Here is a 22922-nt window from a genome sequence, read left to right as displayed (position 1 = left end):
TACTTCAGAAAACAGGAAGTAGGACATCGGTGTAATTCGAATGTAGTAACATTTACTTATAATGATCAAGTTAATAGTGAATTGTATTTCTTGATAAATGAACATTGTTAAACGGATACTTTAAAACTTTATTATTACTATGGGCGTAAATTTCATGTAACAGTGTGGGGGGCAATAAATATTAAATTTGTCATAAGCAATTTTTGAAGGGGACACCAATAATACAGTCAAATTGTACTTTTAAAGACATGGCGTGTTAGTTACAGTGCACTATGTAACAAGCTATTGTAAACAAGCTAACGTTAACTAGAGAAGTCATATTTTAATCACTAATATAACAGATTCGTGGAAAATTACGTCGGTAATCGGCATTTTTGCCGCAACTAATTTATGAATGAGTCTGCATCAACTACATTAAAGAGAATCGCTTTATTTAAAGTGAATAAAATCCCCTACTTAATGGAGTGGAACATTTACATTTACAGCATTTGGCAGATGCCCTTATCCAGAGCGACGTACATAAGTGCTTAAATCTCTAACACTGAATACATTAATGCTGGTTCACTAGTTTACATACTTAAGATACCATGAGTTTAAAACATTTGTTCAAAGTTACAATGAAAAAGTGTCAAAGGTGTTTTGTTTTTTTTAAATGCAAAAGATAAGGAAAGAAGTGCTAGTTGAAGTGCTTCCTGAATAAGTAGGTCTTCAACCGCCGCTTGAAAATAGCCAGTGACTCGGCTGTCCGGACCTCTATGGGAAGTTCATTCCACCACCTTGGTGCCAGTACAGAGAAGAGTCTTGTAGTATACTTGCCTCTTACCCTGAGAGATGGTGGAACCAGTCGAGCAGTGCTGGTAGATCGGAGGTTGCGGGGTGCAGTGCGAGGAATGCGGGGTGCAGTGCGGGCAGCTGCATTTTGGATCATTTGCAGAGGACGGATTGCGTTCATAGGTAGACCTGCCAGCAGTGCATTGCAGTAATCCAGTCTAGAAATGACAAGAGACTGAACAAGTACCTGGGCAGTCTGTGTGGACAAAAATGGCCGAATCCTTCTAATGTTGTAGAGAAGAAACCGACATGAGCGAGTCACATTTGTAACATGAGAGGAAAAGGACAGTTGATTGTCCATGGTTACCCCAAGGTTGCGAGCTGTGGCTGAAGGGGAGATCAGATCGTTGTGCAAGGATATAGCAAGATCGTGACCTGGGGATGAATCACCTGGGATGAACAGCAGTTCAGTTTTGCTAGGATTGAGCTTTAACTGATGAGCAGTCATCCATGATGAAATTTCTGCCAGACATGCTGAGATCCGGTCAGAAGCTGTGGCATCTGAGGGTGGGAAAGAGAAGATAAGTTGTGTATCATCAGCATAGCAGTGGTAAGAGAACCCATGTGATGAAATAACTTCACCAAGAGAGTGAGTATACAAGGAGAAAAGAAGAGGACCAAGTACTGAGCCCTGTGGGACGCCAGTGGAGAGTCTGCATGGAGCAGATGTCACTCCCCTCCATGTTACTTGATATGAGCGTCCTTCCAGGTAGGAGGCAAACCATTCCCAAGCTGATCCGCAAATCCCAAGACTCTTGAGGGAGGATAAGAGAGTCTTGTGGTTGACCGTATCAAACGCTGCTGAAAGGTCAAGGAGGATAAGGACGGATGATAGTTTGGCTGATCTAGCAGTATGTAGCTTCTCAGAGACATCCAAAAGGGCTGTCTCTGTAGAGTGAGCTGCTTTAACGCCAGACTGTTTGGGATCTTGGAGGTTGTTCTGTGAGAGATAGACAGACAGTTGATTACAGACAATGCGTTCAAGAATTTTTGAAAGAAATGAGAGAAGTGATACCGGTCTGTAGTTACTGATGTCTGATGGATCCAGAGCAGGTTTCTTTAGGATGGGAATAACCCTTGCTCTCTTGAAAGTAGTTGGTACCTGACCAGATGCTATGGATCTATTGACGATAGTGGAAATGAAGGGCAAGAGGTCTTGTGAGATGGTCTGGAGCATAGTGGTAGGGAGTGGATCCAATGGGCAGGTGGTAGGATTGCAGGACTGGATGAGTTGTAAAATCTCTTCTGCTGCCACAGTTGAAAAATGTGACAACGAAGGTGTAGGGGAATCCATACTCTGAGATGTAAGTGCAGTCGGGGCTGAAGTGAAGGTCCAGCAGATTTCCTCAATCTTCTCCTGGTAGAAAGAAGCAAAGTCTTCTGCAGTCAGGGAGGATGAAGAAGGTGGAGCCGGGGGGTTGAGCAGAGAAGAGATGATGTTGTGGAATTTCCGAGGGTCATGTGAGGAAGCTTCAAGCTTTTCCTTGTAGAAGGAAGTCTTGGCAGAAGTCACATCTGAGGAGAACTTGACAAGAAGTGTTCTGTAAAAATCAAGATCTGCATCAAGTTGTGATTTCTTCCACTTTCTCTCTGATGATCTTAGCTCTCTTCGATTGTTGCGCAGCACATCTGAAAGCCAAGGAGCAGAAGAAGAAGTTTTCTTGGGTTTAGCGAACATAGGGCAGAGGGAGTCCATAGTTGAGGAAAGAGATGAGAGGAAAGTATCTGTGGCTGAGTCTAAGGGTAGTGAGGAAAAAGACTTAGCATCAGGAAGGGAAGAAAGAGTGCCAGAAGCTACAGATGAAGGTGAGACAGAGTGAAGGTTGCGGCGAGTAAGAGCAAGGGGGTGAGAGGTAGTTTTAGGTAAGATAGGTAGAGTGATGGTGAAGGATACCAGGTGATGATCAGAGACGTGGAGTGGGGTAGCAGTCACATCTGTAGCTGGAGAAGGACGGGTGAAAACCAGGTCCAGGACATTGCCTCCTTTGTGTGTGGGGATGTAGCTGTTGAGTGTGAGGGAGAAAGAGTCGAGAAGAGACAGGAGGGAAGAAGAATGTAGCTTGTCAGAGGGGAGGTTGAAGTCACCAAGCACTGTCAGGGGGGAGCTATCGGAAGGGAAAGCACTAAGCAGTGAGTCCATTTCTTCCAGGAAGTTTCCTAGGGGACCAGGAGGGCGGTAGACAACAATGATAACAAGGTTGATAGGAGAGGTAACTGAAATGGCATGAAATTCAAAAGAAGAGATGGTTAAATTAGAGAAGAGTAGAGGTTTAAAGCACCATTTCTTTGACAACAATAAACCTGTACCACCACCCCTGCCTGTTTCTCGTGGTGAGTGAGAGAAAGCATCGGCAGAGGATAAAGCAGCTGGTGTAGCAGTGTTCTGTGTGGATATCCAGGTTTCTGTTAGAGCAAGAAAATCAAAGGAGTAATGGGAAGTTAAAGCAGAGATAAAATCAGCTTTCTTTACCGCAGACTGACAATTCCAGAGCCCACCTACCACTACTGTTTGAGACTTACATAACAGAGGAGGGTAGATGAGGTTATTGGGATTGTGACCTCTGCTTTGTGGATGAGAGCGTCTGCGAGAGTAGGCCTTGAGTACAGAGATGGGTTTAAGGCACATATTTGTAGTCAAACAAGAGTGAGAATTGAGGTATGGTAGAATATATCAAAACAGTACTAGACACTAATGTTAGAGAGAGAGAGAGAGAGAGAGAGAGAGAGAGAGAGAGAGAGAGAGAGAGAGAGAGAGAGAGAGCTACTAACAAACCGCTACAGACGCTAGTGTCTGTAGCTGAGAACCTTCAATTTAAATAGGTAAGCCCTGCCCCCAATTCACACCTTAAGGGAGACTGAAACTACTCCTGATTAATCAGCTGAGAGAACAACAAAAACCAACACTATAAAAATCAATGCTATAGAATATAACACGATTCAAATCACACTACTCTAGAACAAAGTGAGTTAAGCAGATAGTATACAAAAGACAGGAACCTACTTTACCAGAAGACAATATAATCAAATGTAGAGAGTTAAAGCACACTGAAGAGTAGGCTGGTTCACCTTCAATTTAAATAGGTAAGCCCTGCCCCCAATTCACACCTTAAGGGAGACTGAAACTACTCCTGATTAATCAGCTGAGAGAACAACAAAAACCAACACTATAAAAATCAACAATGCTATAGAATATAACACGATTCAAATCACATTACTCTAGAACAAAGTGAGTTAAGCAGATAGTATACAAAAGACAGGAACCTACTTTACCAGAAGACAATATAATCAAATGTAGAGAGTTAAAGCACACTGAAGAGTAGGCTGGTTCACCTTCAATTTAAATAGGTAAGCCCTGCCCCCAATTCACACCTTAAGGGAGACTGAAACTACTCCTGATTAATCAGCTGAGAGAACAACAAAAACCAACACTATAAAAATCAACAATGCTTTAACTGAGCCGCAGCCACACACCTGACTCGTGTGTGTAGAGTAGGTGAGATGTACCGGGAAAGGAGGCAGTGGGTCAAACAACTGTGAGGAAGGGGAGGGGGAACTGTGAGTCTAACCACTGTGAGGAAGGGGAGGGGGAACTGTGCGTCAAACCAGTGTGAAGAAGGGGAGGGGGAACTCAACTGTTTCTGAATGCAGTTTTTGCGTTTGTTTATTTTTTTTCTACTTACACAATTATTTAGGTATACATACATATATTTTTCACAATAGAGAGTGCAATATTTAAAAAAATTTTTTGAGGGGGGCGACAATCCTCGGATGGGGGGGGACAACCCTCGGATGGGGGGGGGGATGCCCCCTCCGTTCCTCCGGGATTTACGCCCATGATTATTACTTATATAATACGATATTATACCATATCGATATATAAACCGGTATATCTAATGGATAAAGCTAAAATACAGCCCAAACTTCATAAGGAGCGTAAACAACATCAATTAAGACAATCAGGATGTGGGTCTTAAGGTTGTTACTTATCAGGAATAAATTTTCCAATACTTAACATAATAGCACAGTGCTGCTAAATTCTCAAATCTGATTGGTCAGAGCAGCTATTATACCACAAATCAAACCCAACGTCCGTTTTCCAGAACTCTGTCCTTTTGGTAGCTTCTTTGTCTTGTCTAAATCTCTGGCTTGTTCCAGGACCAGGTGTAGGTAGGTGTAGTATTTACACAATGGAATGTCATTTCTGATGGCTACCACTAACATAGTGATAGGGATAAATATATTTTGAGATCCAGGGTGCCGGGTTTGGAGATGGAGATGTTCTCCTTGGACGGTCTCGGTGGCTTAGTGATTAGCACGTTTGCCTCACACCTCCAGGGTTGGGGGTTCGATTCCCGCCTCCGCCTTGTGTGTGTGGAGTTTGCATGTTCTCCCCATGCCTCAGGGGTTTCCTCCGGGTACTCCGGTCTCCTCCCCCGGTCCAAAGACATGCATGGTAGGTTGATTGGCATCTCTGGAAAATTGTCCGTAGTGTGTGAGTGTGTGAGTGAATGAGAGAGTGTGTGTGCCCTGTGATGGGTTGGCACTCCGTCCAGGGTGTATCCTGCCTCGATGGTAGAAAATGAATGAATGAATGAATGTTCTCCTTGGGGTTTTACCCAAACACTGAACTGGTAACAGTGATGCAGTCATGAAGATGAGAGAAAACTGGTTTGACTTCAAATACCGTTGCATTTTAATACCAGAACATATTCCATATTGTTCCTTCAGCAACACAAATTGACATGGAAATTTATCCAACATTCCCAACAATATAAGTGCCACATATTAAACCCAAGAATACCGTTAAGGACTATAGAAAGAACACAAGATACAACAGTAAAATAACGACATTTCATTATCGGTTACATCAGTAAGGACACATGATATGTAAAGTTTGCATTACATGATATAAGTGCGATCTTCTCATTAGAGAAAACACCAGGTCAGATACCGTTTATGGGAATTATCTTCTGCGTATTAGCCGTAAACACGTCCATGTTTGACGGATACGTAGCGAACATGCTCAGTGTGCACACTGTTCTTCATAACCATGTTAAAAATGCAACAGAGAAAAAAGGTAATAAAAAGAGATAGTAAACTCCTCAATCTCCTCTTTAAACGTGTTTGTTCTAATTATTTATTTAAGTTAATTATTATTATTTAATTAAGTTATTACGGATTAAATGGAGCGTCTGCTGTACAATTTCCTGTGAAGAAGCGATAACTTTATTGTATGCGTTAGATCTGAAAATTAATCGTCACCACAAACCAATCAGATTTGAGACTTTTACGACACTGTGGTGTACTTTGTCTGATGTAACTCTAATTATTATTATTTATTTATTTTTATTATAATCTTATCATACAGTTTTCAGTATGGTACATTTATTTGCAAAATATATTAAATGAATCATATTAATTACACTTTTGTCTTCGTTGGCTTTTTTTCCCCTCTCTAAGGGGATGCAAACTTTTGCACTTGACAGTACTTTTACTAAAAAGACTACTGCAATTGGAAAGGTTAATAAAAGTCCACTGGTATTCCACGAGGTTTTTAAAGCACTACTGAGCATGCTCAGAGGAGGCCGAGTCGAGACCGAGTAGCGTACTGAGGTACGAGGGCTCCCTCGGGTCCAGGATCTGATCTGATCTCACCGGGTGCACGATGTTGGCCGGCTGAGGAGTGAGCGTGTATTTTTCCAGAAACACCAGATCGGTGGATGGCTGATATCCACCCGGCTGCTGCTGCTCTTGCTGCAGATCGGCACCGGTTTCCTCAGGAATCTGGACCGGCACCAGAGCGACAGGGATGGACACTTCCGTGGGTTTGGAAGTCTGGGGCGAGGTTTCAGGTGTTTGGGACGAGGCTGGGATGGCAGGGCGTACACTGTGGACGTGGTCCACGTGGTATTTGAGCTTGTCCTTGCGTTTGAAGGCGGCACTGCAGTGAGGGCAGCTGAAAGGACGCACTTCAGAATGGATGACCATGTGCTTGGTCAGAGTTTTCTTGATGCGGAAGGTCTGGTTACAGATCACACAGCGGTGAGGCTTCTCTCCTGAATAACCCAAAATGAGCAGAATGAAATTTATCATCAAATCACAGCACCGGCTTACGACATGCAGGATAAGGGGCGTGGCTATTTGCGCTTGTCAGTCACACTAAAGGAGGCGTGGCCTGCGTTTGGCCGGCGTGTATGCCCTACTTATAAAAGAAGGTGCGGCTTGACTCTATCAGTCAATCTCATTAAGGACGCATGGGCTGTGTGTTAGTTTTAGGAAAGGAGGCGTGGCTTTTCTAACCCTAACTTTAACCCAGAGGTGTGGCCTCTGTCTCCAGTCCTCGGTGTGGTCCCTGTACCTGTTGGAGGCGTGGCCTATATCATAATTTCAAATGGAACAATGGCTCTGCTTGTCAGTCTTAATAAAGAGGGTGTGGCCTCTGCTTTCTATCTTAATAAAGGGGGCGTGGCTTCTGATTTTTAGCTTAATAAAGGGGTGTGGCCTCTGCTTTTATATCTTAATAAAGGGGTGTGGCTTCTGATTTTTAGCTTAATAAAGGGGGAGTGGCATCATAATTATTTTAACAAAAGAGGTGTGGCCTCAGATTTTTATCTTACTAAAGGGGGTGTGGCATCTGATTTTTATCTTAATAAAAGGGGTGTGGCATCTGCTTTTTATTTGGATAAAAGAGGTGTGGCCTCTGATTTTTATCTTAATAAAGGGGTGTGGCCTCTGCTTTTATATCTTAATAAAGGGGGCGTGGCTTCTGATTTTTAGCTTAATAAAGGGGTGTGGCCTCTGCTTTTATATCTTAATAAAGGGGGTGTGGCTTCTGATTTTTAGCTTAATAAAGGGGGAGTGGCATCATAATTATTTTAACAAAAGAGGTGTGGCCTCAGATTTTTATCTTACTAAAGGGGGTGTGGCATCTGATTTTTATCTTAATAAAGGGGGTGTGGCCTCTGCTTTTTATCTTAATAAAGGGGGTGTGGCATCTGCTTTTTATTTGAATAAAAGAGGTGTGACCTCTGATTTTTATCTTAATAAAGGGCGTGTAAACTCTTTGCCTCTCCAGAGATGGAGGTGTGGCTTCTGTGACTGTCAGTCATGGAAAAAAGGGGGCGTGGCCTGTATGTCTACCTGAATGCGTTCTGAAGTGCGTCATCAGATTGGTTTTTCCTCTGAACTCTTTCTTACACACTTCACACTGGTGCACTACAGCTTTATACCTGCAGAGAAAACACAGTAAGAAAAAAACCTACAGACTGGAAAAAGTGTTCAAACGCAACGGAACAGAATGACAGTGAAGTCGTTAAAGCATGTAGAAGTGTCGATGTTTAGTTTGTTTGTTTTTTTACTTTCTCCACACTTTCTCTCCCAGGTGAATACTTTTGTAGTGGACGTTCAGGTGATCGGCGCGTCTGAAACACTTCCCGCACTCTTCACACTGGTGCGCCCTCTCGCCTGCGGGGGGACGAGTTGTACAAAGTCGTTAAATCCTAACCTTCCAGTTACTCTTTTCTTTTTTAGACGTAAAATCCTGACAATACAGTTACAGTTTTTCACGGTCATCATACACCGTACTCTCGATCATACGAACGTCAAACGAAAGAAGACCTGCTACGGTGACGGGCAGGACCAGTAGCCAATCAGAACATCAGAGTGTAGAATATAAGAAGATAAAAGGATTCAGGAGAAATGAAGATGATTTAAAAATTAAAAAAATATAAAGTGATATCAAACAGCATTTATTTTATCTTAGTTGCTTACTAAATATTTCTGTTAAATAAGGCTTTATTTGTGTTTGATGTAATGTCTTCAAAAATATAAATATAAATAAATAAAATCTTTATAAAGCTTCTACATGGTGACCATAGTGAGGAGCAGACAGTAAAGTAGAACTGTTCACACTTTTACACGTTTTAATATAAAATATAAAGTTTAAAGCATCTCATTCACTCTCTCTCTCTCATACACACACACACACACACACACACACACACACATTACCGGTGTGTATTTTCTTGTGTTTCTTAAGATGATCGTGCCGAATGAAAGCTTTTCCACATTCTTCACACTCGTAACGTTTATCATCATGATGGACGCGAAGGTGGAGCCTGTGGAGAAGAAAACAAATTTCAATCTCACAAAAAAGGAAAGGTTTTTATTTACTGACCTGCAAATTGAGGAGCCTTAACGTGCGTGAGTGACGTCCAAAGAATGACTAAATGGCACCATGCAAATATGGCGAACACATATCGGTTCTCTGTGTTAGTTTATCTTTGTTATGAGACCTAAGGTTTTTCAAAACACTTATCGAGATCATTTGATTCGGAGTCGACTCTTTCTAACTCCCAAATGACTCCTTGCACACACACCCCCCCCCCACAAGACCGCATCTGTCGAGTCTGTGATATTTTCACCACTGATTGTTTTGTTTAAGGGTTTTACCTTTAAATGAACAAAATAACTGCAAGAAATTTTAGAAAATCTATGTAAACAAATGTTTAAGGAGATTCATATATAATAATAATAATAATAATAATAATAATAACCATAATCATAATAATAATAAAAAAACAATGGCTCACACATGCGAGTCGACTCTCATTGATTCACCAAAAAAAGAGTCGACTCAAAGAGCCGATACATTTGTCTAACACGTCTAATCCAATACTATTATTATTTAGTAATAATGGCAGTATTTGTTTGAGTTCATTCTGTTGTATAAACGATTGTTACATATTTCTGGGCACATAAATTGAAGTCAAGTGAAGTGGGCGGGGCTTATTTGCAGTTACAGCGTTCAGCCTCAAGAGGGCGGTAACGTACAGCACATATCTCCGGACCCGTACCTGTAGGAGCTGCCGTGGCGGAAACTCTGTCCGCAGATGCTGCACAGGTGAGGTTTCTCCCCACTGTGGATCCTCATGTGCTCCCGTAATGTCGTCCTGGGAGAGGAAAAGGTCAAGGTGAGTATAACTGTTCCTAAAGTAATGACACTAGACACAAAGCTACTTCTACACCACCTTCATTCAGATTTGGATTTAGATCCATTTCTGAGCAGGTCTGTGTTCCAAACTCTGTGAGTTTGTGTTGAAAATACATATATAATATACACTATAATATCTAGTTGATATTATTACAGGTTTTTAATTGAAATAAATTGACATTAAACACGACGATCCATCAATAACATGTTTACGTAGGCATAGAGATTTGGCAAAGCTTACAAATGTTCATTTATAAAATAAAAACAAAGTGGAACGTCCATGAAACCTTCTCCTTAAAGCGATTCACGCCACGTCCACCGTACACGTCGCTGTCAGTGAGCCGTTACCATAGAAACTATAATGTATTAGAACCTTACACGGTTTTAAAGATATGAAACTACGATATTACGACAGGCTACATCACACTCGCTCACCTCTCACGGACCGACTTGCCGCACAGGAAGCACGTCCACTTCCTCTTCCCTCCATGGGTGCACTCGATGTGCCGCTTTCTGTTCCCGGTGTCGTTAAACTGCCGTCCACAGATGTCACATGGGAAAGGTCCTGCCATAACACGCAACATGGAAAACATCAGCGGCAAAGAAAACCTTTTTTTTTTTTACACAGAAGAAACCAAAAACAGGAAGTGTTTCACACCTAAGTGGAACTTTTCTTGGTGTTTCAATCGAGCAAAGCGGGACTTGAAGTAGTCTTCGCAGTAGGCGCATTTGAACGGCCGGTGCTGAGAGTGTAAGATCATGTGCTCCTCCAGGTGGGGGCGCCGTGTGAACGACTTGAGGCAGATCTACAGGATGAGTAATTACAAGGGATTAATGACCGGGAATGAGGTGAGGGACAAATGTCTCATAGTCTGAAAAACTCACGTCACACTTCCAGCCTTCGCTCTTCCTCTTCCTCATACTCAAAAACTCCTGCATGTGGTCAGGATGGAACCTGAGAGAGCGAGAGAGAGAGGGAGGGAGGGGTAATGGACTTTTAAGGAAAGAGTTAGGGTTGACTCAGGGACTGACTCGTTTCTCAGAAGTTCCCTGAACATCGTGTGTGTTGGTTCTTAATAAACTTCTCCCTCTCACCTTTTCACGTGTTTGCTTAGCGTCTTTCTGCTGGCATGGAGTTTGTTGCAGAATGGACACTTGTGGTCTTTTCTCTGCACCGGAGCATCAGCGGTGTGCTTCTTCTTGTGCACGGTGAGGTTGGATTTGGTGGAGTAGCGCTGCAGACACACGTCACACTGAAATGGCTTTTCTCTCGTGTGCACTCGCGTGTGACTCTCGTATTTTCCTGTCATATGAAGAAGTCAGAGCGACAGAAGAAGCGCTAATGAAAAATGCACGGTAAAGGAGGCGGAGACATTCAAATATGTAAAATTATAATTAAAATAAGGCCTAGATATGCAAATATGTCCAATGTTATGTTTCAAAAGACGGTGTAAGACAGGGTAAGTGTGGTCACATAGTAGAGAAGCCATTTGTAATATGTAGCACCCTCTGCTGTCTGCTTTTTTAAACAAAAACAATACAGGCAGAAGAGAGCAGCACTCTTTAGAGCTGAGGCAGAGCGCATCAGAAAAATCTTTACTGTATATATACATATAAATATATACTTACGATTTTCTAAAGTATCTTTGAAATAAAAGCGTAATTTTGGATATTAATCACATTACAAACAGTCATCACGAACAGCATTAAGACTCTCACCTATACGGTCAAACGTCTTGTCACACTTTGGGCATTTGAGCGTCTTTTTGTTGCCACTTTGGATGATCACTGGCGCTAAGCCCTCTGGGTAAACATGGCCGCCACTGCTCTGAGCCACTGATGCATCATGGTCCTTGGTCGCATGACTAGAGCTTGTCTCCTCCTCCTCCTTCCTGCCTTCTGCATTCTCCTCATTTCGTAAACCTGTCTCCGCTTCCAGATTGGCTTCTGTTTCTTTCTGTTCTTTTTCTTTTCTTTGGTCATGCTGATTCTCTTCACCATTACCATCTTCATCGTTGTCATCCTCTTCGACAGAGGTAGTTCCGTCGTCTACATTGTGCCCAAGGTTCTCCATTCCAATGGGGTTCTTGTTCACTTGGCTCTCAAATTTGCTTGGTCTCCTCCTCTGACGGGTCGAAATGCGTTTGCTGCTGGAAGGAACCGCCGTTTCGATGTCCTCAGCTTGACTGTGCATCTTGGCCATGTGATTCTCCAGCGACGTTTTGTAACAAAATGTCCGGCTACATAGCAAACACTGTGTTTCTCTTAGAGATTGAGTTTTTTTAAGCGCTCCTGATGAAAAACTCTTAGATTCGTCCATTGGCACTTCCTCCTCCTTCTCGCCACCTTCCAGCGTTTGATTCTGCATTGCTTCACCTGCTAGAAGATTCACCACCTCCATCATGTCAAAGAAGCACGCTGCCTCAGATAAGGACGGGATTTGGTTCTGCCGCACTTCCATTTCGGACATGTACAGAAAGTTGAGCAAGTGTTCAAACGTAGGACCGTCTATGTTGTCAAAGCTCATGCGGTCCAGCCGAGGGTTTTCACTCAGTTTAGCATGGAAGTAGCTGCTCCCGAACGCTAGCACCACCTTGTGTGCAGGGTACACTTCCCCACGCACACTTACGGCTATGTCACAAAACGAAGGCACTGCACGTCGGTCCTTGTTTAAGAACTCGAGGAAGCAGCTGTCGCTTTGGGAAATCCGAAGATGCCGTTTTTCCTGTGTGGACTCGTCACCGGTCGAGACCTCATGATCGTTCGCTAAAGGCACCAAAACGTCTCCATCTTCTTCCACCTTTTTCTTCACCATGTTGTACTTCACTTTCTTCTTCATCTTTAGGGTTTAACAGAAGCGTTTCGCAATGGAGTTGTAAATACCAAGAGTAAGAAATAATATCAATGTAAATGTAAAAAAAATAATAATAAATAAATAAATAAATAAATAAATAAATAAATAAATAAATAAATGACCTAACAAACAAAACCTGATGCAGAATCTTGCGACAGATTTATTATTTCTGTCGTAATTCTTCAATCTGATCGGTCAGAAAATGTTGAACGGTTGTTAAACGATAAGCATCAGTAAAATTACAAATCACAGGTTAATTTATCAGTGTAAATGTTTAGATGAAAAGGTGAGCAGCTGTTAACATGGTGAAGTTTTGTGTAAGGATTTAACATTAAGGAAGAGTCTCCAGTGTTAAAACTATTATTATTATAATTATTGTTGTTGTTGTTATTTTTGTTATTATTATTATTGCTCATTTGCTGTTTCACGTTCCTAAGGTGAAATAAAATGTTTGATGTTTTCTACTGTTTACATTAGCATAGCATTGTTTACATTAGCATAGCATTGTTTACATTAGCATAGCATTATCTATGCTAGCGGAGGGTATGGTTTTAAATCAGGCGATTACGAAAGGCACCAAATTGTCCTTAAGACGCAAAGGATAAAAAAATAAGAAGTATTATTTAAACTACTACATTTTGTTTTGTTTTTTTTGCCTGTAATTATAATAATGCGCCTGTGATTATTGACGCGTCGATATTGTGTTATTTTAGATCAGGCGAACATCATCGCGACCACAAATAATGGGTCCTGTCAGTGCAGGAAAATACACCACACCCGGAACAGACAAAAGGTCCCCCTTTAGAGGGAGAATGTCGACTAACGACACAGCAGTCGTTGTAGTTATATATCTCTCTGTGGTTCCTACCTTTATTAAACAGCTTCACGTGGTATTTATATCTCTAAAAAAACTAAGTATGAATGGAATTTCCATCAGGAAACAGTGAGCGAAGAGAATATGTCCAGAACAAACACACGGCGCTGCACCTCCTCCTGACGTCTCAATAAGCTCGCAGCTCATTGGCTTGTTACCACGTGCCAAATGTTAACCATAACTGTGTAATGGCGTCTGTGAAGTGCACTATATCTCAGGGTGCCATTATTTTTTATCGATACCAAGTATAGAACACCACATTCGCATAACCTCCTTCATAAAGATCTTCCTTGCATATTGTGAACTTGTACCTTGGTTATGCTTAATAACCATCACTACACCTACTTCAATTTCCATTTATTAATTTGTGTGTGTGTGTGTGTGTGAGAGAGAGAGAGAGAGTGTGTGTGTGTGTGTGTGTGTGAGAGAGAGTGTGTGTGTGTGTGTGTGTGTGAGAGAGAGTGTGTGTGTGTGTGTGTGTGTGAGAGAGAGTGTGTGTGTGTGTGTGTGAGAGAGAGAGAGTGTGTGTGTGTGTGTGTGTGTGAGAGAGAGAGAGAGAGAGAGGTTATGACTGCTGTTGTTTATTGTAAGTGCTTGTTGCCTTTTTGGGCTCTCATATAAAACAGTTCAGCACAAGCCCAGACATTTTTAGGGTCATTGAGGACAATGTCCCATCCAGAGACAAGCTGTTTCCTGTTGAGTTTTTGTTCAAACCGACGATCAAAATTACCCTCTGGGCATCAGCATTAGAATGTGGAAGCACTAAAACCAAGGCTGCGATCTTTGATAGCCTCCCAAATTGGTTCAATCCAGTCACCTTTAAAAAAAGGAACCAGTGGCCTCTATTACTCAGATGTTTTCTGGCACCATCTCAGGGCCCCCAGTCTGAGAACCACTGGCCCTAGACTACTTGTTCTGAGCAGGTTTTGTCAGCGAACCAAGGCCCCCTGGCACCATCTCAGGGCCCCCAGTTTGAGAACCACTGGCCCTAGACTACTTGTCCTGAGCAGGTGTTGTCAGTGAACAGGCTGTAAAACTGTTGGTAAAACTGTAAAACTGGTAAACTGAGTTACAGACACTCTAACATGAAAAACTCCTGCTGATGATCTGGGAAACGTCTGTAACAGCAGTCACAATGTCACTGTTTGTGTCAAACAAGTTGTGAATTAGTTGTAACATTAAACAGGAGATCATGACTTACTCTGTGCTCAAAGTGATGCTCGCAGCTCCAGTGCTTTTCTCTGTGGGTGAATGAGGATGATGATGAACAATTCCAGGATCTGCTTTTTTTCATTGGTTGTTGTGTTAAATCTTACCCAGATACAATAGTGCTATTTTCTGATTGGCACTTTACATTTTGGGCGCTGTGGCTTATTAAATATTTGATAAATAGTACGTTATACTGAGTGACAAATACTAATTGCTTTAGTATTTGTCACGCACTGAGTGTGACAGTGATAAATAGTACGTTATTCTGAGTGACAAATACGATGTGTGGCGGGAGCGTGACAAAAGACAGAAATGCATCACTGTCACACTCAGTGCGTGACACTTGACAGCCCTGTACTACACTGTAGGGCCAAAGGAGCTTGATTGTCCTACACAGATCTCAACCCCACTGAACACCTTTTATACCAACAGTAAATATATGCTATATGATAAAATGGTCATTCCCTCACCAGCCTCTTTTTTTCTCACCTGAAGTTAATAAGACAAAAAAAAAATCATATCCTGTCATTGTTTCAGATGTTTAATGAACATTTATTGAAAAAACTTCACTATTGCCAGCACTGCTGTTATAAACAATGTCTCAATATCTTTAAAGCAATTAGATTTGAGAACTGAAAAGTGCTGTGACATAAGTAATGGCAGATCTTTGTGTAAAGTCTCCTTCATGAACATGTGTGACATCACATTAATAAGCCAGTGGACATGTAAGCGTGTTGGCCTAATCCTTTGGATCTGTCTGCTGTTAATCCAAGATTTACCTCAGTCAGTCACTCCTACACACATGAATGAAGATATATTGTAGAAGTCATTCGCTGTGATGGTGAGAAACACCCAGGTCTTCACTCATCAGTTTTGAGTCATGTCAGGAGTGAACATTCTAGTCTGGATCGTCCTGTTGCTTTTTGCAGGTAAAGATTGGCTACTTTGTCTGTTTGCTCCAATTATTCTAAATGTAGTTTGTCATTATAAACATTCCTGGTGTCTAAAGTTTGTTGCTTTAGTTTTGCAATGAATCTAAAAGGCTGGTGTAACTAAAAACAACAATTGTTTACCTCCATAACCTCATCAAATAAAGAAATCTTTACAGCAAGGATCCATATTTAAATATTTTACATCCTGGTTGTCCAAAATTCAGCATACATCTAGAAATTAAAATTTAGTTAATGTTATAGACCAAACCTGTCTGTTCCTTCAGACAGTATTGACCAGTCCCATGTGTCCTATCAGTCTCTCTTGACCAGTCTCAGTCCCTCAGGCAGGTATTGCCAATTCCACCTGCTCTATCCAACACACTTGACCAATCCCATTCCCTCAGACACTATTGATCAGTTCCACCAAACTCAGCCCTCTTATGAGACACTCCAGACCAGTCATTTTCCATCAGATAATTTTGACCAATCCTTCCAGCTCCATCAGACATTCCCAACCATTCCCACTTCTGCAGGCTCTCTTTTACAACTCCCCCATGCTCCCACAGTTACTCTTGTTCAATCCTTCTTCTTGCGTAGTTATTTTTGTTGGCACCTCACCACAATCTATTCTGACAAACATAATTTGTCAAACTGTAAAAAATGAGTACTTCTGAGCATCTTAGCCGTCCAAATCTAAATAAAACAACAGCTGTCTCAACAGATTTCTTCATAGTAAATCTATACATCTGAATTAGTCATTGATTCACCGATATAGAATTATGTTTATGCGCTCCTTTACAAAATTACAGCAGGTTTTCCAATTTATTCCCAAATTCTCAGTGTGGGATTCCAAGCAGGAGCCCCACCTGATTCCACCTGTTTAAATCAGTTGATCCTGGCTTTCATTAGGTTTGTCTGGTATGCACCTAGTTTTACCTTTCCACTCCTGTTGTAGCTTAAGCAATTCAACCAATAAAGAGACCATGTTATGTGTTAATAGTCTTTAGCGTGGTAGTGTTTCAAATACACTCTTATACTCAGGTAAACTACAAGGTTTTTATTTTGCAACAGATGCTGTTTCTTACAAGGACTTCAGTGCCTGCAAAAACAGTCCATGTCAAAATGCTGGTGTTTGCATAAAGAATAAAGACAGTTATGCTTGCCAATGTTCTAACCACTCTCAAAACGGGCAACTCTACGGTGGGCCGAACTGCACAGTTGCACTGCAGGGCTGTGAGCGTAACCGATGCCAAAATGGTGCCAAATGCTTTCCTTTTCTCAGCAGTGGTCGACACAGATACCGCTGCATCTGCCCTGAAGGATATACCGGCACAAGGTGTGAGATATCCACCACATTCTCATTTGAAAAAAGTGGATTCTTACACATCAAAACAGACCTTGAAGACACAGTAGCCCTTCTGAACACTACTTTGAGTTTTCGCACAGTTCAAAAAACAGTGACTTTACTGCACTGCGAAGTGGAAGAGTATGTACTCACACTGCAGTTGCAAAATGGCAGACTACGTCACTCCGTCCAATGGGACAACCACAGCAGGTCAGATCTGGTGGAACTGTTTCAAGATGTAGCTGATGGACATTGGCATACAGTGCAGCTTTTCTTTTATGGAAGTGTGCTAGGACTCGATTTGCAGGACCCACTGTGCACTGTGAAAACTTGCCACAAAGAAGTGTTAGTGGAACAGGATCTGGGATCTGGGTCAGGGCAGTCGTCTTTCACTCTGGTCCAGAGTGTCTATATAGGTGGAACAGGGAATGGGCAAGTAAACCCAGAATCCTATTTCCTGGGCTGCATGCGGGATGTCTACATTCAGTCCCACCTGGTGGTTCCAGAGTTAAAGTTCAGGGCTGAGCAGTTCAGTATGACTTTGGGCTGCAGGGAAAGTGATGGCTGTGAGAATAATCCATGCAGGAACAGAGGGAAGTGCCTCGGCTTAGGATGGAAGAAACACGATTGTGAGTGCCATCGTCCTTATGAAGGAAAGGTCTGCTCCGAGGGTAAGGCTTTACTCCGATTTTACGTGCGTGTTAATTAGTGCTGGGTCTGTGTTGCTATCTGTCTTCCTGTCTATCTCTCTGTCTGTTCTTGTGTCTGTCTTTTGTCTTTCTTCCTGTTAGTTTGTCTCTTCGCCAGTCAGCCTTTGGTTTTGCACTGAAGATATAAGTCTAGTGGTTCTAACAGGAAATGGAAATGGAAGTATATCCTTTAGTTTATAAATGCATATTGCCTGATGCTAAAACACTGTGTGTGTTCACAGAACACATCGCTGCACGGTTTGGAAATGAAGATGTGGAAAGCTATGCGATTTTTTATGTGGAAGATGACCCCATGGACGCTTTTACAGTGTCTGTGTTCATTCGCACTCGCCATATAAATGGTCTGCTCCTTGTTTTTTCCAACACCACGAGCCGTTACCTGCACATATGGTTGGATGGTGGGAAGGTCAAAGTTCAGGTGAATCACTTTGAAATTCTGCAGGGTCACGACCGAGTTAATGATGGACATTTTCACCTGGTGAGCCTGCACGTGGAGCGGGGAACGCTCACGCTTGTGCATTCGGCTAGGACTCAGGTCGTGATGGCCAGCCGAGGTTTGACAATCCAAGCAGGTGACACGGTTCATGTGGGAGGATTAGAGGATCGAAAAGCCTCATTAGCATTCGGTGGCTACTTTAATGGATGTATCCAGGACCTGCGGCTTAACTTTAATTACCTGCAGTTTTACCCAATCAGCATGCCACTGACTTCCTACAGGCTTAAAACGATGGTGCAGGTCACACAGGGCTGTACAGGCGATAATTACTGCAGGGTATGTATTCTTTCTTTATCTGTCTGGTTATTATTCAGTCTGTCTGTCAATCTGTTTTTATCTGTCTGGTATATTTATCTACATTATACGTCTTTTTGTGTATCTGTCTATCTGTCTGTCATCAACAGTCCATCTGTTTCACACAGTACACATACTCACCTTTTCCAATCGTCTATGGACTCGTGTCACGAGAGTAACATTGTTTTACCTTGGTAACTTATCGCTCCCTCTGTTATAAATTTACAGATGAACCCCTGTCTGAATGGCGGGGTGTGTTACTCCATGTGGGATGATTTCACCTGCAGATGCCCTCCGAACACAGCAGGACGTCGCTGCGAGGAGCTGAAGTGGTGTGTGCGTTCTCCGTGCCCAGGTTCTGCAAGGTGTCTCGCACACGCCCAGGGTTTCGACTGTGAGTACGGCTATGCAGAAACACTGAGACGCTATATAGGTCTCACCTCTTTATTAGGAGCATGGGATTTCTTTCGATCAGGGATTATTTCAGTCTGGATTTAACCATCTGTATGCTGAGGTTGTAAGATTTCACGTACGAGTCAAATCTCATTTACAGCATGAGTTGCTTTATACCAAGAACACGTTTATGCAGCGGTTGTTCACATATAGTTTCTCTTCTCAGTGATGATGGATAATTAGGATGGAGGTTAGACTAAAGTTGCTCCCCTGTGCTCAGGGATCCTCATTGATTTTCAGGTTTGAGTGGAAATAAGAATTACAAACGCTCCTTTTCCTCTCCATCTCTGAGGTGTTACAAACGTCACTGTCCGTGAAGGAAACCCCATCATCGTGTTTAGAGGTAACGGCAAAATCCACCGGTCCCTCCGCAGCGTGGCCCTGACATTCCGCACGAGGCGACGTGATGCTACATTGCTGCACGCTTCAAGAGAAAACAACTTCCTTACACTTTTAATCAAAGACGGACGACTTGTTCTGGAGTTTCGGAGTGGCGCAAACTTCCCACTCCGAGTGCAAAACCGGTGAGGGAATGAATCAACGTAGCATCCATTAATGTATTGAACAACATTAGCTAAGCTAGATGTAAGCTATGTTTGCTAATCTTGATCTAACTCAACTTGGCATCCACATTAACAGTACAAAAAGGGTTCTAGGGAAGAATCAGAAATATGGTAATAATTTCTCTTTTATTTACACTTTCTCTCTCTAATAATTTTTATAGCCGTGTAATGGTGAACGATGGACGCTGGCATAGTGCCATCCTAAGTATGAACACCCCATCCGCACCTACCTCTAGATGGTCCATGGTTCTTGATGACCGCAGAGACCAAGCGTCCATCTCCAGCACCACTTCTGGAGATCTGGACTTCCTGAGGGAAGACACGGACATCCTTCTGGGAGGCTGGGAGCTCGATACTGGGGCCGATTTGGAAGGATGTTTTGGTTATGTGGAAATTGGTGGTCTTGTTTTGCCATTTTATGCAGAAACAGATCTCAGCATGCCCAGACCTCAGGAGGAAAGGTTCTTGAGGTTGTCTGGAATGCTGACCTTAGGGTGTTGGGGCTCTGATATTTGCAATCCGAACCCTTGCCACAATGGAGGCCAGTGTGAGGATCATTTCGACCTCTTTAAATGTCGATGCCCAGCTGATTGGCACGGTCAGTTTTGCGAAGTCAGGACTGATGCCTGCTACTCGAATCCTTGTCTTCATGGATCCTGTGTCACCGTTTATGAAGGATTTGAGTGTGTGTGTGAGCCAGGATACACTGGTCATCTCTGTGAAAATAAAGAGGACGTGTGTATGGGACACAAGTGCCGTAATGGAGGTACCTGCCTCAGAGGAATCAAGCAATACGCCTGTCTTTGCCCAAGAAACACAACCGGAGCTCTCTGCCAGTACGTGACCATAACACACATTTCCTTTATACATTCTTTTTTTTCGATAAGAAATTGTTAAGTAGAAATTCTGAGTAGAAATTGCCGACGATGACGAAGCAACGATATATTGTGTATTTTGTAATCAGTGTTACCTTACATCATTGTTTCTCACGATTTCAGAGAACGGATGCCAGAAATGCCTTGGTACATCGACAGAATTCCGTGAGTTACCTTTTCTTGATGTAATCCCTGATGGCACGTTAATATGGTTGTAACGACTGAAGAAAAAAATGATTACCAGTAGAGCTGTAACCTGTATGATTATCATACCGTCGTATAATGTATAAATTGTCTTGGTAGGTCTCCCAGGCTGCCCGTGTCCATCTGTGGGAATGATAAGTGGACATACAGCTGCTTTAATGGTGGAAACTGCTCTAGGTTTGAGAACAAGTGTGACTGCCTGTCTGGTTTTAGCGGACAGTGGTAAGCTTGCAGTAATAGTAGCATGAAATTTGAAGGGTAAATCGGGCATTTTAGCCCAGTGTGGAGCTCTATTTCTGCATCCATTGTCTGAGGGCCTTTTTACACCTGGTCACTTCTGAAAGTTATGCTTTCTCTGATCCGATAGCTATCTGATTTGTTAAAACTGTTCCATTTACATTAGGCCACGTAAATCGGCGAATCAGATATCGATCCGATCTTTCTTCTCCCGCCCAATATGCAAATATATTTTACCTCATTTCCGGGGTAATTGAAATGGAACACACTTTGGTGTCTCGTTACGACGGTTATGCTACAAAAAACAGCATTTACTGTTTGCTGCATTTTTGCTGGTGGCAGCAGCGCGTTTTAAGACCCTACGAGACGCCTGGGTGAAAGATCACCTGCAAGTGACGTACTTCCGTTTGGGAGGAGTATAGCGCTGACGTATGTGGCTTCAACAACCACATTCATTTACACCTGTCCAGTTTCATCTGAAACGCGTCCCAGACCACCTCCTGAAGGGGTTTGTACCATCGGATTTATATCCGTCTCCAAAACGTTTCGGAGGGAATTTAGACCTGGTCTTTTTACCATCGGGTAGATATCGGATCACAGAAAACTCAGGAAGTGACCAAGTGTAAAAAGCCCCTGGGTCTGTTCAGTCAGAATTAAAAAATAAATCTAAAAACTTAATCTAAATCATGACTGGAGTGTCACTATAATATACATGTATGAATCAATCACATTTGAGGAACAGAGCGATGACAGAACATGGGGTGGAGACAAAAGACAAAATGGCCTGAAATCACATCCTCTATTTATTCCTACTGTCCCGATTGTGTATAGGTGTGAGCTGGAACTGGACGAGTGCGCGTCTGGCCCGTGCCTGAACGACGGATACTGCCGCAACCTCATCGACAAATTCCACTGTGTGTGTGAGATCAGCTTCGCCGGCGAACACTGCCAGATCGACATCAGCGATTTCTACCTCTATGGTTTCCTGCTGATGTGTCAGAATATCTTTCAGCTGCTCTCCTACCTCATCCTGCGCATGGACGACGAGCCTGAGATTGAGTGGAACGCTGCCAACGAGGAGTAAAGAAAAATCACAGGAATAAGTGACGACGGACGAGATGTCTAAATAAGGGAGGGTGGGGGTCTGTATGAAACACAGCATGTCAGTAGTAACAATGACATCATTCATAACTACAGAATAGAAAGTTTAAATGAAAGACGTTTTAAATGAAAAGTGCCCTCACGAAAAAGTTTTAACCTCTGAAGATGTTTGGATGAAAATCTTATACCGCTGCAACCTGCCAACAGCTACAAGCATTAAATTATTCCTTGAAGATACGTCATGTTTTTTTTTCCTTTTACATGTTTGAGCTGCTTGTATTCTGTAAATCGTATTCTGAGGGTTTTTTTTTTTGTCTAGCAGGCCAGAAAATAAATGTACTCACTAAATGTTATAGTACATGTTGTCTTAGTATTATTCTATTCTAGGAGTCTGTTTAAAGATTTGTTCACCCAAGCCATATACAGTTCTGCTTTAGCCTCAGAGTTATTTCTGAGCCAGTTGTCTTGTATTCCAAGTATGCGTCCCTTTGAATTAGTGTTTACTTTTGCCTCAAAGCCTCTGAGAAGTGTTGACTCCAAACCGGTCCCTATTCTCATAAAAGGCAAAGTGCACAAGGGTCTGAGTGAAGGGAGCTGTGACGCAATTGTGTTTCATAAAACATCGCCCCCTATCAGTCCGACACAGAATTACATTCCTTATGAAAAAAAATAAAAATAAAAAAAATAAAAATACAGGCTGATTTATTCGTAAGGTGTTCTTTATCTGAACCCTATCTAGGGGTCCTATCCTGAAATGCAGAATTTCTTTAATAGTCTGTTTTTGAAGAATGGCTCCATAAGTAAAGGGTTACCAGGTTGAAGTGTCTTCTGTGAGAATAAACAAGAGAACGCAGCATGACATCTCGACCAGGATGACCTGAGAAGAACAATGCCTTTACCTTTACCACGCCTTACCTACAGGACACTGTAAAGGAAGTAAGGTTCTGTTCTG

General features: G+C 42.4%; 2 protein-coding genes across 4 annotated transcripts; one reads left to right on the top strand and one right to left on the bottom strand.

Moving 5' to 3' along the window:
• Positions 1-5500: 5500 nt before the first annotated feature.
• zbtb41 (zinc finger and BTB domain containing 41) lies at positions 5501-13702 on the bottom strand. 3 transcript variants are annotated; one of them, XM_047819681.1, is made up of 11 exons: positions 13546-13702; positions 11543-12662; positions 10919-11126; positions 10709-10817; positions 10482-10629; positions 10259-10388; positions 9687-9782; positions 8842-8948; positions 8190-8295; positions 7972-8060; positions 5501-6887 (listed from the first exon to the last, which is right to left on the bottom strand). In XM_047819681.1, the coding sequence occupies exons 2-11, from the start codon at positions 12660-12662 to the stop codon at positions 6394-6396; spliced, it is 2607 nt and encodes an 868-aa protein (XP_047675637.1). In that variant the 5' UTR covers positions 13546-13702; the 3' UTR covers positions 5501-6393. The 3 variants fall into 3 exon arrangements, with proteins under 3 accessions (XP_047675637.1, XP_026998260.2, XP_047675645.1); XM_027142459.2 differs by having other exon boundaries at positions 10709-10778; XM_047819689.1 differs by having other exon boundaries at positions 11543-12705; positions 13546-13685.
• A 1126-nt stretch (positions 13703-14828) lies between these two features.
• Positions 14829-22640, top strand: crb1 (crumbs cell polarity complex component 1). Its single transcript, XM_027142429.2, has 9 exons — positions 14829-15689; positions 16764-17708; positions 17969-18519; positions 18766-18931; positions 19283-19514; positions 19715-20389; positions 20552-20593; positions 20732-20854; positions 21701-22640. The coding sequence occupies exons 1-9, from the start codon at positions 15641-15643 to the stop codon at positions 21951-21953; spliced, it is 3036 nt and encodes a 1011-aa protein (XP_026998230.1). The 5' UTR covers positions 14829-15640; the 3' UTR covers positions 21954-22640.
• Positions 22641-22922: the final 282 nt, after the last annotated feature.

This window comes from Tachysurus fulvidraco, chromosome 1 (assembly GCF_022655615.1).
Source record: "Tachysurus fulvidraco isolate hzauxx_2018 chromosome 1, HZAU_PFXX_2.0, whole genome shotgun sequence".
Classification (NCBI taxonomy): Eukaryota; Metazoa; Chordata; class Actinopteri; order Siluriformes; family Bagridae; genus Tachysurus; species Tachysurus fulvidraco.
This window is presented reverse-complemented; position numbering and strand designations above follow the sequence as displayed.

Coding starts and splice junctions, on each gene's coding strand:
- crb1 (XM_027142429.2), top strand. CDS start 15,641: ATGTCAGGAGTGAACATTCTAGTCTGGATCGTCCTGTTGCTTTTTGCA. Junction 20,390..20,551: donor ACAACCGGAGCTCTCTGCCA/GTACGTGACCAT, acceptor TCACGATTTCAG/AGAACGGATGCCAGAAATGC. Junction 20,855..21,700: donor TCTGGTTTTAGCGGACAGTG/GTAAGCTTGCAG, acceptor GATTGTGTATAG/GTGTGAGCTGGAACTGGACG.
- zbtb41 (XM_047819681.1), bottom strand. CDS start 12,662: ATGAAGAAGAAAGTGAAGTACAACATGGTGAAGAAAAAGGTGGAAGAA. Junction 10,818..10,918: donor CTAAGCAAACACGTGAAAAG/GTGAGAGGGAGA, acceptor TTTCCTTAAAAG/TCCATTACCCCTCCCTCCCT. Junction 8,949..9,686: donor CGCCACGGCAGCTCCTACAG/GTACGGGTCCGG, acceptor TCTTCTCCACAG/GCTCCACCTTCGCGTCCATC.